The sequence below is a fragment of the Haliaeetus albicilla genome, chromosome 12 (assembly GCF_947461875.1).
Source record: "Haliaeetus albicilla chromosome 12, bHalAlb1.1, whole genome shotgun sequence".
Lineage (NCBI taxonomy): Eukaryota > Metazoa > Chordata > Aves > Accipitriformes > Accipitridae > Haliaeetus > Haliaeetus albicilla.
Window position 1 is genome coordinate 36,761,632 of NC_091494.1, and position 12,448 is coordinate 36,774,079.

The window sequence follows — 12,448 nt, forward strand, 5'->3', positions numbered from 1 at the left end:
CAGCATAATTCACAAGCGACCCAACTATCATAGCTGTTTCCTAACTAAGGATGCCATACATCATGAAGCATTTGTTGTTGTAATAGTACAGCCCACGTTATCAAACAATACCTTTTGATATGTACTTATGAAATTATTATAGCACGTACATAAGTGTGATAGCAAAGGGCAAACGTGCTTACTTAAGGACGTGGAATTTGATACAAATTCACGGAGCTATACTAATGCAAGGCTCTGTTCTGGGCAATAGTTAAGGCCTCTAAGCATAAAGGGTGCTATTCAGAAAGTGCCAACTGCCAAGAACCTTCAACTCCTACTGATTTATGAGTTGACAGGGCTCAGCATGAATTCCAGAACTGGACAGAAAATATGTCTCTCTTCTCCCTTACGGATAACTTCCATGAAACAAAATGTTTGTTCTGATTGCAATTTTCATCAGATAGTTTTGAGCAAAATAAAACTTTTGTAAGAAGATGAAACACTTCAAGTTCCCAAATAAATAAATAAATAAAGGTATGCTGAGAAAACACTCTGTCAGAAAGTTTTTACTTAAGAGACAGCAAGTACTGACAATATTTTAAACAAGATCTAATAATTGGAATTTAACAAACACATTAAAGACAGGTGCTGCTAAATATTTTCCTCATCCCCTAATTACATTCTGTAATGACCAAGGACTTTCTGTTTGGAATTTTTGTAACTCTAATACAAAGAAAACCAACTTCTCTAATTTCAGATTTATAAAAAACCCTTCATTTTCCTCAATTTCTATCCTACCTGCCAGCACGACTGACGGAGAACCTGACCAAAAACTAAGGAAATAAAAAAAAAATAAATCCCAAATCCAAATGTGTAACCAAAAGGTCAGTTAAACATAATGGATCAAGTCTGACAATCTAAAAAGCCTTTTCTAACTACTTCTAATATTGCATGACCTGGTTGGTTTGATACTCTGTAGCGCATTTGATGATTTTGCACCTTTAAAGTGAGAAAAATAACTTCACAAGGGTTTAATAGTCCTCCTTTTACTTTTTTCTTTGTTTATGAGAGCATGTATGATGAGAGTAACTGACAGTGTTCGGAATGGTTTTAAAGGACAGATAAAAACAAACATACCTATCTAAAAAGTAGTCATACTACCGCAATTTACAATATAAGTTTCATAGTCCAAAGCCATAAAACTTATTTGGATATGAAAGTTTTGCAAAAATGAATTAAAGAATTAACATGGACTCTCTCTCTCTCATGCACACACACAAAAGGATAGCACATATTGAAAAATACTTACGTGTTTAAAACAGGTAACAGGAGCTGCTGTAAAGCTATTGCTATTGATGTAGTTACCCCAGCTGAAACCTTCCACAGGGACAGCTGCTAAGAGAAAGTTATTTTATTTAGGAAGCTGCTAATGAGCCACAAATCTTGTATTACCAAGAATTTGTTTCAGCTCTGTTCATATGCCATTACCTGCTTTAGTCTTTGCCTGGTTTTGTAAAGTTGCTTGGTATTGAGCATATGCTGCTAATTTAGCCACTAGGGGTTGTTTTTGTAGAACTTTAGCCTTCTTTGTTGGAGGTTTACCCTAAAACAAAAAAAAGCTAAGTAAATAAAGTCTTTCCAAACTCCCATCAGGAAATTTCCGTAGGTCTGTAGCACCTCTCTGGTACATTTAACTAAAATTAGAACACCAGAGAGTGGAAGTTGACTAAGTATCACAAAACTACATGCAATATTAAATAAATTTAAAAACCAACAAAGAATGTCCAAAACATTACTTTTGTACTAGTATTCCAACTTGAACCACATTATAGATTCATTGCTGTTTAACTAAAAAAAAGGTCTCTTTTAAAAGCAGGTCAAAATTTAATCTAATTTATACCAATGCAATTTCTTGGCATTTGTTGCAATGAATTTGAGATAGGATATAATGATATTTCTTGACATTTCTACGTCTTTTCTTGAATGTTACAAATATATCTTCATGATTTTTCGATTTCTATTTTAAATGAACAGACCAAAACCCAGTTTGCAAATCTATATAGTTAAGAAAACCCTCGAAAACAAAACACAACAATTCTAAATAAACCTTTACGCTCTCTAAAGCCAGAAAGTATCTTGCGTATGAGATGCATGGAATTTCAAGTCACTACATATGTAGACTGAAGATTTTTCCTGATTTTTTTCTTGCAGAAGGGCCACTGCAGCAGAATTGAAATAAGGAGTCAGTATCCTCTGTAATTTGCTCTGCTGAGCAAAGCAATTTGTTCATTACTGATACGGTTTTGAGTTTTGGCTTACAAAAGCACTTCTCTTGTGAAAATTTTAATGTGTTAAGAAACTTGACTTATCTTAAAATATCATGCAAGTTTTACAAACACAGACTATAATAAGTATATAAAGAAAATGGTGTCTGTACCGCTACCTGAAGTCTGGCCAGAATGCTGGCCTTCTTGGAGTTTGATGAATAGCTTCTAGAGCATGACACACTGCAGAAGCGTTTTGTTTTAGAGTAAAAAGCGTCACGGACACCAACCATTCCACACATCTCGCATGTAGCTAATCAGAGGAGAGAAAGAGCCAAATGTTAAGGGTGTAATAAAGACCTCAGTAAAAATTCGGAACAAAGACGACATAAGGAAAGTCCTGTAGGTGGCACCACCAAACAGTTTCTTAGGGCTTGACCCCAAAAAGAATCACACAGAAAAATAACTTAAAATAAGACCACCACCACCAATGTCAGTAAAACACTTAAGAATCTCAAGTTCATTGATGAAAGGGTGCCTCCTTTCTGCTCCCTATTAATTTTACCACTGGTAGAAGTGAATGACCCAGCTAAATCAGCCAAAGCCAGTTTCTGTGTTTTTGTGGTTCTCAAGGAAACATCTGCTTTGAATCTGGGCCTGCCAGTCTTGATTTCCTCTAAATATTTAATACTTCCAACCCAAAATAAAACTCAGATCTCTTTTTTGAATCATAAATTAGTCTAGCCAAAGTAACCTAGCCCACCAATATTCTCTTCTAGCTGGAATCATATGTTTCTCAGGTTGACACCATCACCCACTGAGTTGTTCCATGATGAATAAGAGTTTGTGACCAACTTATGCCAATGAGACAATACCAAGATTCTACCCAGAGAGAGCTCTACTAATCACTAATGGTTTTGGCTAAAATATTTTTTACCCGATGATAAAAGCAATCTTCCCTTTTTAATTTTTTTTTTCCAGTATACACTAGCTCACAGCTAGTGGGTAATGAACAGGTATACGCTAATAGAATTTATACAGTAGCAGTAATCAAGTTTTCCTAGTACAGGGAGAAATATGTTTTAATATATTGCATATATAAGAACGGGTAGAGAGAATAAATGCCCAAGCGTAGAGAGAACACACTGACATTTTTCTCAAAGCTCAAAGAATAAAAACAACATACATGAGAACATACACATGCATGTGCATATATACACAACACACATTTGATGGGAGGACAGATGTTCCCATACTATTTCTTTCCTGACAACAGGATTCAAAAATCTATCTTATTTCAGTTTAGCAAAAACCAAACAATTCCCCCCTCCCAAAACAAAGCAACCCCAACCCTTCAGCTGTTTTGGTCCCTTTTCAGTCAGGACCAACATTTGGGACTGGACCCTCACAACTCACAGCACAGACTAAAACCCATAAATATCAAACTCTTTGTATTCATGCACCACATACTTACCCATGCCAGATTTGCCATCTGGGTAAGTATAGACCTGTCCATTGTTCTTTATAATTGGGAGACTGGATGGCAAAGGAGCAACCTCCTCTTCACTCTCATCTGAACTGGAGCTGCTGCTGGTGTCCTCACTACAACTATCATAACCGTCAAACATCCCGAATGAATCACGTCTTTTCCTTTCTGCTCGTGAAGGATGTTCTGTCTAAAAATTAAAACAAACAAACAAACAACAAAACCCCCAAAGAATAGCAGAGCATTCTGAATGCAAGTATTTCAAAGTCAAGCTTAAAAAGTTTCAAAGGTCAAAGTCAGCCTTCAAAAGTAGATGTACTAACAAACTGCTCTATCAGCACAGATATACGAGCCATATATTGCCCATTAAATTAGTAACGGTATAGTCAAAACTAGCCAATTTTTGGTATTGTGATATACAGGAAGAAAAATCTATCTCACGATCCACTGAGAATACACAGTAGCAGTCCATACATTTCTTTCTTTTGGTGTCTTCAGACTTCATTAAACCTGATGTGCTGAATGACAGCCACACAGATCTTATATGCAAATGAGCACATTCCAGATGGCTGCAGCCAATTTCACTAAAATTCATTCATTTGAGAAAGCTGGGCAGAGAAAAGACAGTTCAATCAAGAGGGCACTATTCCACAGGAACAGAAATGAGAGTATATCTCTGCTCTTGTTGGCTTGTGGGGTGATTGATAAGTCACTCAGCTTCCCTATGACTCAGTTTCTCACGTGTGAAACAGGAGTACCTCTCTACCTCACAGGGATGTTCTGAGGATTAATCCATTAACAATTATGAAGAGCTCAGTTACTATGGCAATAGGGTCTGTACAAATGGTAAAAGATAGAAAGGGGACTAATTTGCCACTGTCATACACAAAAACTTGTTACATAATAGAGTTTTCCTATAACCAAAAAATCTGAGGCCAAACAAAACCATACAATTTTGAAAAGCACATAGCAGTTAAGCAATTTCCAACAAAAAAAAACATTAAAGAAGTATAAACAATAGATTAACTGATGTCTCTTCTGATGCACATCCAATACATGCATTTTAATAGTGACAATTTTCACTTTATTAGTATCTTACACAGCTCTACTGCTACATATGCTGCCCTCATAAAGCTAAAAAATTAAAAAATGTCCAAGTATTTCCATTATCCTTAACAGCATCTACTAAGTTTGAGAGGAAATAACAGATAAAGAGAAGACAAATTCTACAATAGAAGCACAAGTTGGGAGAATGAAGTATAGCCAAGGAAACAGAAAAAAAATTATGAAAGCGTTTGCCTCTACTTTCTTTTCCAAGAGCTAATTTTATTTAAAAGTCATTGTAGACAGAAAAATAATAATATGTGATCAGACTTTTCCTTCTTAAACTGCATTTGGATTCACGGCTTTAAGATTTCATCACAGTAATTCCCCAAATCCCTTTCCTAGAGAGTATATGCCTGAACATCTTTATTGTTGGATCTCATCCGAGCCTTTTTCTGCCATGCTATCCCTTTATTTTGTAATATTCTCTATTCTCCTTTGCAATCTGACTAAATCCTATTATGGAAGGATTTCCTTATAGTTAAAAGGGAAACCTGATTTCCACACTGACCCAATCCTAGCATCCAATTAAAAAAAACCAACCAAACAAAAACCAGTAAGCACAAAAGGTTATGCAATAAGATAAACAAATTTAAAACACTTAAAGCAGCCGTGAAACAGAACAACAAAAAAAGTCAGTGTAATGTTAATTATGCACACATTCCTTAGCCAACAATCCAAAGTTATATTAAAACCAATCAAAACTTAGGATAGGGCACAACTTGACAACTCCTTGAAGGAACTGACACCTGACTGAAGTAGCTAGGGTAACGGTTGCAAGCATTAGAGGAAATGCTGAGCAATGGCAGAACAAAATCTAGTCCTGACCTGCACTGGTAACAAGTCTTACCTGTACGCTATTACTGATGTTATTAGCCAACAAGATGTAAGATCAGTTATTTGTTTGTGTGTGCACGTGTGTAGATTAAGGCAGAAGTTGAGCACAACGTTGCCATGGATACAGTGTTCTGCGAACAGTGCCAGTAATTTACATATCAGAACATGAAGACTAGTCATCTTCCTCAAGATTTCATGAGCTCTTTAATGTCTCACAATATTTAACTTTTCTTGACCACAGTCTCTGCTAAGAAATAAAATGCAATACCATATTAACCATCCATAACAGTAACACCAGAACACCATGATCCCTTCTAGTATTACAGATAGATATTAGTGGTGTTTCAGAGCCCACGGGCAGGGTCTCCTTCCTCATTCACTCATCCTCCCTAAGTCAGCTGATCTGATTTTACTAAGAGATTAGGGCTTCATCCCACATAAAGGAGGACTTCAACCCTAAGTGGAGGCTGCAGTACAAGGTAGTCTTGGGACATCCCTTTTCCATTCCAGACTGGAGAACTCTGGACCCACACGGCAGTTCTGCTTTGCCCAGTACTTTGCTGGCAGAGGTCTGAAATGCTGTAGCAGCTCAGAAGGAAGAAAAGTGCAGCCCATTCCTAGTCCCTCCAATTCCCAGTGCTACAGTAGAGAAACTCTATAGCCAGCACTGCTTCCACTGCAAGGGAAGGTGACACAAAAAATGGGAAGTTGGAGGCAAGATGAAGGACCAGTGGCACAGAAGAGAAGACAGGCTGCTCTAGGCAAGTTGAAGCATGGTGCAAGATTACAACGGCAGATACCGCAATAGCACAGTTGGCTCTTTTTTTGCTCTTTTTTTTTTGGTTCTTCTTTTGCATCACATACTTAGAACCTCAATATTACTGCCAAGCCCTCTTTGCCAAAATATCCACAGATGAGAAAACATTTTTGCTTTCTATATAGAAAGTTGGGCCCTTTACTAAGAAAATCATTCTTCAGCATTATACAAATACCTAAGTAGCAATCATCAAGTTTGTCAAGTTTAACTACACTGTCAAAACAAGTCTCAGGTTACCTTTCCATTTATTTTATATTTGGCCAAATCATCCCAGGTCAAGTTATGAGTGATTCAAAACAGCAGCTTTGCTTACTGTTTTAAAATAATACTGTAGTTTTTATAAAACATTTTTATCCAAGCTTCTGCCAGATAATTTATGTAGGACACTCTTAATGTTAATTTATAGTTATTGCCTGGATATTCTGGGGAAACTACTCAAAATATGTTTTGTGAGACTTGGAAAAGGTACGGTTTTGCAACAAAAAAATTACAAAGTACTCTGTATGCAGAAGTAGATGGAAGTTAGGAAAGATGATATGCAAATACCTATGCTGGAATTTTGCTAGAGGAGATAAAAACATTTCTAGTTTGATAATACACACCACTAAGGTTCTTCTCAACCCATGTTGAAACATAGCATTTGTAGAAACAAGTGAACAACACATGGAATATCTAGTAACCCTTCCTGCAGAACTTAGATGGAGTTTGCAAAAGAATAGGACCTCTAACATCTGAAACAGAAAAAAGTTGGGGTACAACTCTGAACTCAAATGTCAAAACCAGCATCCTTACAAAAAGGACAATATATGCCTCAAACAGAACCATACTTTGGTAACAGCAGCAGCCTGCAATTCCTGCCAAGTTCTTGCAAGTGATGAGCAGCAGTGTGCCTCAGCTGACTAGCAATGTCTTGTCTGTCTGACAAAGAAGCACCTAACCATGGTAGCTACAGGACCTCTATGAATGGAAGCCTCAGAAAGAAGAGCTTATTACCCTGCAAGGTGTTCCCACTGAATTTTGAGACACTGTCCATGAGAATGCAGTCCTTCACTCAAAAAACCTACCAGAGACTAACAGTAGTAGTAACTTAATCTAACAATTACAACCATAGTAAGATCAATCCATGTTTCACAATATAGGCATACAAAAGAAAAAAAAAAAAAACCCAAACCAAAAACGAAAACGCAGAAAACTTTGCTACTCTTAGAAGCTGGATTTAGCACTAAAAATCATGCTGAGGAGCTTGTCTTTTCCTCAAAACTGAACCAGATTAGTCATCTTCACCTTCTAACAAATGAGGGAGTAGCATCCTGCCTATCTGCAAAACACGCAGGAGCAGGAGTATGGCTTACTAGAAAACATAGAACCTTGTAGCTGGTTAATACCAAAAGAGCAGTAGCTTAAGTAACTCCACCACTAGTAGAGTGTCTACTAGTACGTTAAGCGGAAGCAATGCACAAACAAAAGAACAAGACAAACTTTTCCGCATACTGGCTAAGGTTTATTTTGCTAAGGAGATTACCAGTTCCTCAACAGCAAAGATTTTTAGACAGAGCAATACAAAGTCTAGGGTAAGTGGGACTGGCAAATAAGCCTATACGACTATTTGCTTGGGGGTTTTCTTGCATACTTTTCTTTATTGAAGGGATGGGTGGAGAAAGGAACTCTTAAGAACTGCTTTCTTATTCTGCCCAACTTCCCATTTTCCTGTTCTTCCTCTCCTCCCTGTGAATACTTGGCAGCAATGTATTTTTAAGAAATAATCTTAATTAACCATTACACAAGGCAAATGGTACGATAAAAGAACATAGTTAAGGAAACCGGTTTCCCTAAAAGCAGGAAGGCAACTCTAAACAAATATGAAAAATAACTACTTTCTCACTCTCTTAACGTACAATCTTATATATATATATATATATACACAGTTGAATTTGGTCAGCAAACCAGTATGTATAGCATACATTCTTTGAGCATAACTACCCTTGGAGTATAAAAAAATGGTCACAAAGAGTGAACAATGCATGGCTAAAACACAAAATAAAACCATTTAATGTTAATTAGACATCAAATACTTACTCAGGAAATTGCTTTAGTGTCTTGATGAAGACTATGCTCAAGTATTGGCAAAATTTATGAGAAAGTGTTTTGAAGATGAAAACTTGGTACAAAAAAATGCCCCATTATTAATTAACCAAACTTCTTGCCCCCAAGTTAGTGCATCCTGGCCAAAGGAGGATGATCCAAAACAGTCACAGAAAGGTTTCAAACCACTCAAAATGGTTGTCATTACTACTGAATCAATCTGGTGCTTGAATTCAGAAAGGCAGCAATTTAGAGCTTTGAGTACAGGAGCTGTAGCTTAACAAAGGCCTACCAGCACCTATACAGATAGGCATCACTTTCTATATTCAGATCTAACCCCCAGAAACATGACAGAAGTATGGACAGATGGTATTTGAGGCCAAGGTCAACAATGAGGTCACCACAACCTTCAAGCCAAGGGTCTGTGATAAGACACATTTACTTTAATCACATATTCTTAACAGATCGTGCGTTTCCCATAGTGTATTTCCGAGTTGGTATTAAATTTGATGCACAGCTTTAGTTTTCAAAATGTTTCATTAATGTTTTATGCTACAAGCTTAGATTTAGCTCTGGATGTTAGCATTAAGGAAACAAGACGATGGAACTAATTTATTACAACTCTTCTGAATGTACGCTGGCCAAAATAATTTACTGTAGTAATACTAGCTTGCCCCCTGTGGAACTGAAGTCTAATTGTGTCTCATAGCATGACAAAAAAAAGAAAACTCAAACATGGTACCAATTTAAAGAAAACATACTTTCAGCTTTCATTAAAAACAAATAAACAAAAAAACCCCCAAAGCTAAACATCTTGGGATTCCTGGAAATCAGAACCAACCAAACTTACTTTTTTATACAAGCAACTCACCTCTATCTGGAAATGTGCCTTCCACTCTTATTATAAGTAAAATCTCTGCTGGAAAATTACAGAAATGTTTTTTCCTGTCTCTTCATTTGCTATGTATGACAGCATTTTGTCTGAAGCCAGTTTCTGCTGTTTGCCAATGGTTTTGTCCATAGCCTCTTCCCCAGGGGGTTTCACACAAGAGGGGAGACTCTTTCATAAAAAAATATATCAAATTAGCAGGCAATTTTGGAGGGGGGGATGTGATGATTAATATGTGAAATATCCGAGTTTTGAGAAAACTGAAAATCTGTTACAAACTCCATTATGTTTCTACAAAGCCCTTACAGGAGTATCTGGAAGAGGCAAATACTTCACTTTAAACACTGTGTTACCATTAAAAAAAACACCACCATTTAAATTTTAAAAAGCCAAAAAACACCACCAACCCAAAACCAAAATCTTCAACATCTGAACTCATTCCATGTGCTCAGAGCCAGATTCAGCAAAATATCACACGTACCCAGAGTGTACTGACTTACCTGAGAAATGAAGGTATGCAGTAGTAGTTTGCAGAAGGTATCAAAAGCCTTGCAAAATTAAATCAAATTTTAGAAGGTAAGAGAAATGAAAGCCAATGAGAGGGAACTTTTGTACAGATTATCATTACTGCCACAGTCACCTAGCTCTTTATAGAGAACAACAATGAAGAGAGTTCTTACTTTCAGTCTACAATCCTTTTACACGTGCACAAGCCTACACACTCTCAAGAACAACACCTAAACTATTCCTGTGGCATAAACAATAACTTCCACATAGGAAAGCATATACCTCTGCTATATTTCCCTACAGCTTACATTACATACTTCCTCTAAAAGATCCCTAGGCAGAAGCAACGAGTAAAAACTATTATTGATTGCCTTTTTAAAGGAATATAATGGTTTAGTTCCCATTTAATGTTCCAGATTAGACTCTCTCACAGCCTTTTTATTCCATTCCTTACAAGTCAAAATCGGACTGTTATAAACAAATACAAAAACCAAATAAGTTAAATGCAGGTTCTCCAACCTGCAAAATAATTTTAATTTAAAATACAGAAGACTGCCCTGCAGCTTTCAGTTTTAGCTGGTTTTAGATGTGAAAAGTCACAAGGCTACCACCCACATTTTAAATCATTATTTTAAAACGAATTACTTTTTGACACACAGTAGTTTCTACCATAATCGGCATATGCTTTGTAGTAGGATTGTTTTTTTTTTTTTAAAGCCACACTGGACAGAAATTGCTACACTTTAAAACATTTCCAGCAACAACCTGAAAGTGAAACTGGTTTCACAGGTTTACTGCTCCTCACATCAAGAACAAAGTCACAATATAAACAGTCATAAAAATTACACAGAAAGGGGAACTGGATGCAAAGAATCCAAAGCTTTTGAAGTGCTAATATTGAAGAACACTCTACAGCACTTAAAATGAGCACGACTGGAAAACTAAACCTTAAAGGCTTTAACTCCAAGAGGAAGTTGCTGAAAACCCAGCACTTCAGCGGACCACTAAGAGAAGCGTATCCCAGTACGCCTGCATCGCTCAGTACGAGATAATCTGAAACTTTTTACTACCGATCCTGACTGCCGGCAGGAAGAAGAAGGGGAGGAAGGGAAAAAAAAGAAAAAAACCCCGAACAACAAACAAAACAAAACCCCAACCCAACCCAGCCCAAGGAGGCCGGTGGGGGGCTGGGGGAGGGCAGCTCTCCGCCAGCAGACGGGATCACAACAAAGGGGGAGCCGCCGCTCTCCGCCTCCACGTGCCCGCAGCTCCTCCGCGGGTGACAGGCTTCGCAGCGCTGCCAGCACCCACCCACGGCTCCCCCACGCGTGTCGTGTGTCCGTCCCCGTCCCCCCCCCAGTCCCGGGGGCGGGGGGGGGCCCGCCGCCTCGGCCTGCCCCCGCTCCGCGGGACGGCTCGGCTCTGCGGGGCTGCCCGCAATAAAGTTTTCCCCACAGCGCTCCGCAGAAAGCCGGCCCGAGGCCAACCCGGCTCCCTACCCCGCGGGAAGGTGGGGGAGGCCGGTACGGCGGAGCCCCCCCCGCTCGGGGCTGGCGCCCCCCCCCCCCAGAGCCGCTCCCCTCCCCGCCCCCACAAAAGCCGGAGGGTGCTGGGGCTGCTCCCCTCCCACACAGGTGCGGCGGGAGAAAGGGAGGGAGAAAGGGAGGGAGGCGGGGGGGGGGTGTCGCTCAGCCCCCCAACCCCTCCACCTGCCCCCCCCCGCCGCTCTCCTCAGGCGCCGGGTGTCCCGCTCGTTCCCTCAGCGGGGCAGCCCCCACCGCGGCTGCCGCGTTCTCCCCCTACAACCCCACCACCAGTCCCCCCCCCCGGGCTGCGGTAACTCACCAGGTCCTTTGTGTTTTCCATCAGGCCCTCATGGGCAGGAGAACGCCCGCTGCCTCTGCCCCCTCCCCTCGGCTCGGCCCCCTCCGCCTGCCACCTCCCCCTGTGAGGGGCCGGGCCCGGCGGGGCAGGAGGCGGCCTGGAAAGTTCAGCCTCTCACTCAGCCGGAGAAAGAAACCCAACTCCCTGCGCCGGAATATCAACAACATTAGCATAACGCCTCTGCGCATGCGCGGCGCCCGGCCCACCGCGCGCCCTCATTGGGCTCCCAGCTGTTTGGGGCTTCCTCGCTCGCCGTACCCCCTCTGGGGGAAACCATTCGGAAAAGGGGGGGGGCGCAGCGCCGCAGGAGAGGTTGGGGGATAAAAGCAACCCCCGACGCCGCTCGGTTTGCTTTTTGGTGGATGGTGGAGGGCAGAGGATGGGCGTTAGGCCGCCGGTGAGGGGCGCTTGTTGTTACACGGGGAGGGGGATCCTGCCGGGAGCGTAATGGAGCGGCCCAGCCGTGGGCCGCGTCACGTGGAACGCGGGGTGGGGGGGAGGGAAGGAGGGCGGGGGAAGGAAGGCAAAGAAAGGAGGTCACGTGCAAGCGTCTTGAGCCCCGGGGGGGCGTGGCCTGATCACGTGGGCTGAGGAGGGGC

General features: G+C 40.6%; 1 protein-coding gene across 8 annotated transcripts in view; it reads right to left on the minus strand.

Moving 5' to 3' along the window:
* MBTD1 (mbt domain containing 1) overlaps window positions 1–12,026 on the minus strand; it is a 40,280-nt gene extending 28,254 nt beyond the window's left edge. The window contains exons 1-7 of one of the 8 annotated variants that reach the window (XM_069799198.1): window positions 11,811–12,024; window positions 9,959–10,006; window positions 9,441–9,629; window positions 3,718–3,919; window positions 2,417–2,556; window positions 1,468–1,582; window positions 1,289–1,374 (exon numbers count right to left, since the gene is read on the minus strand). In XM_069799198.1, the coding sequence (XP_069655299.1) occupies window positions 1,289–1,374; window positions 1,468–1,582; window positions 2,417–2,556; window positions 3,718–3,871 (495 nt within the window). In that variant the 5' untranslated portion in view covers window positions 3,872–3,919; window positions 9,441–9,629; window positions 9,959–10,006; window positions 11,811–12,024. Of the gene's footprint in view, window positions 1–1,288; window positions 1,375–1,467; window positions 1,583–2,416; window positions 2,557–3,717; window positions 3,920–9,440; window positions 9,630–9,958; window positions 10,007–11,810 lie in introns of all 8 variants that reach the window. The other 7 variants (XM_069799192.1, XM_069799197.1, XM_069799190.1 and 4 more) reach the window with 7 other exon arrangements.
* Between the last annotated feature and the right edge of the window lie 422 nt (window positions 12,027–12,448).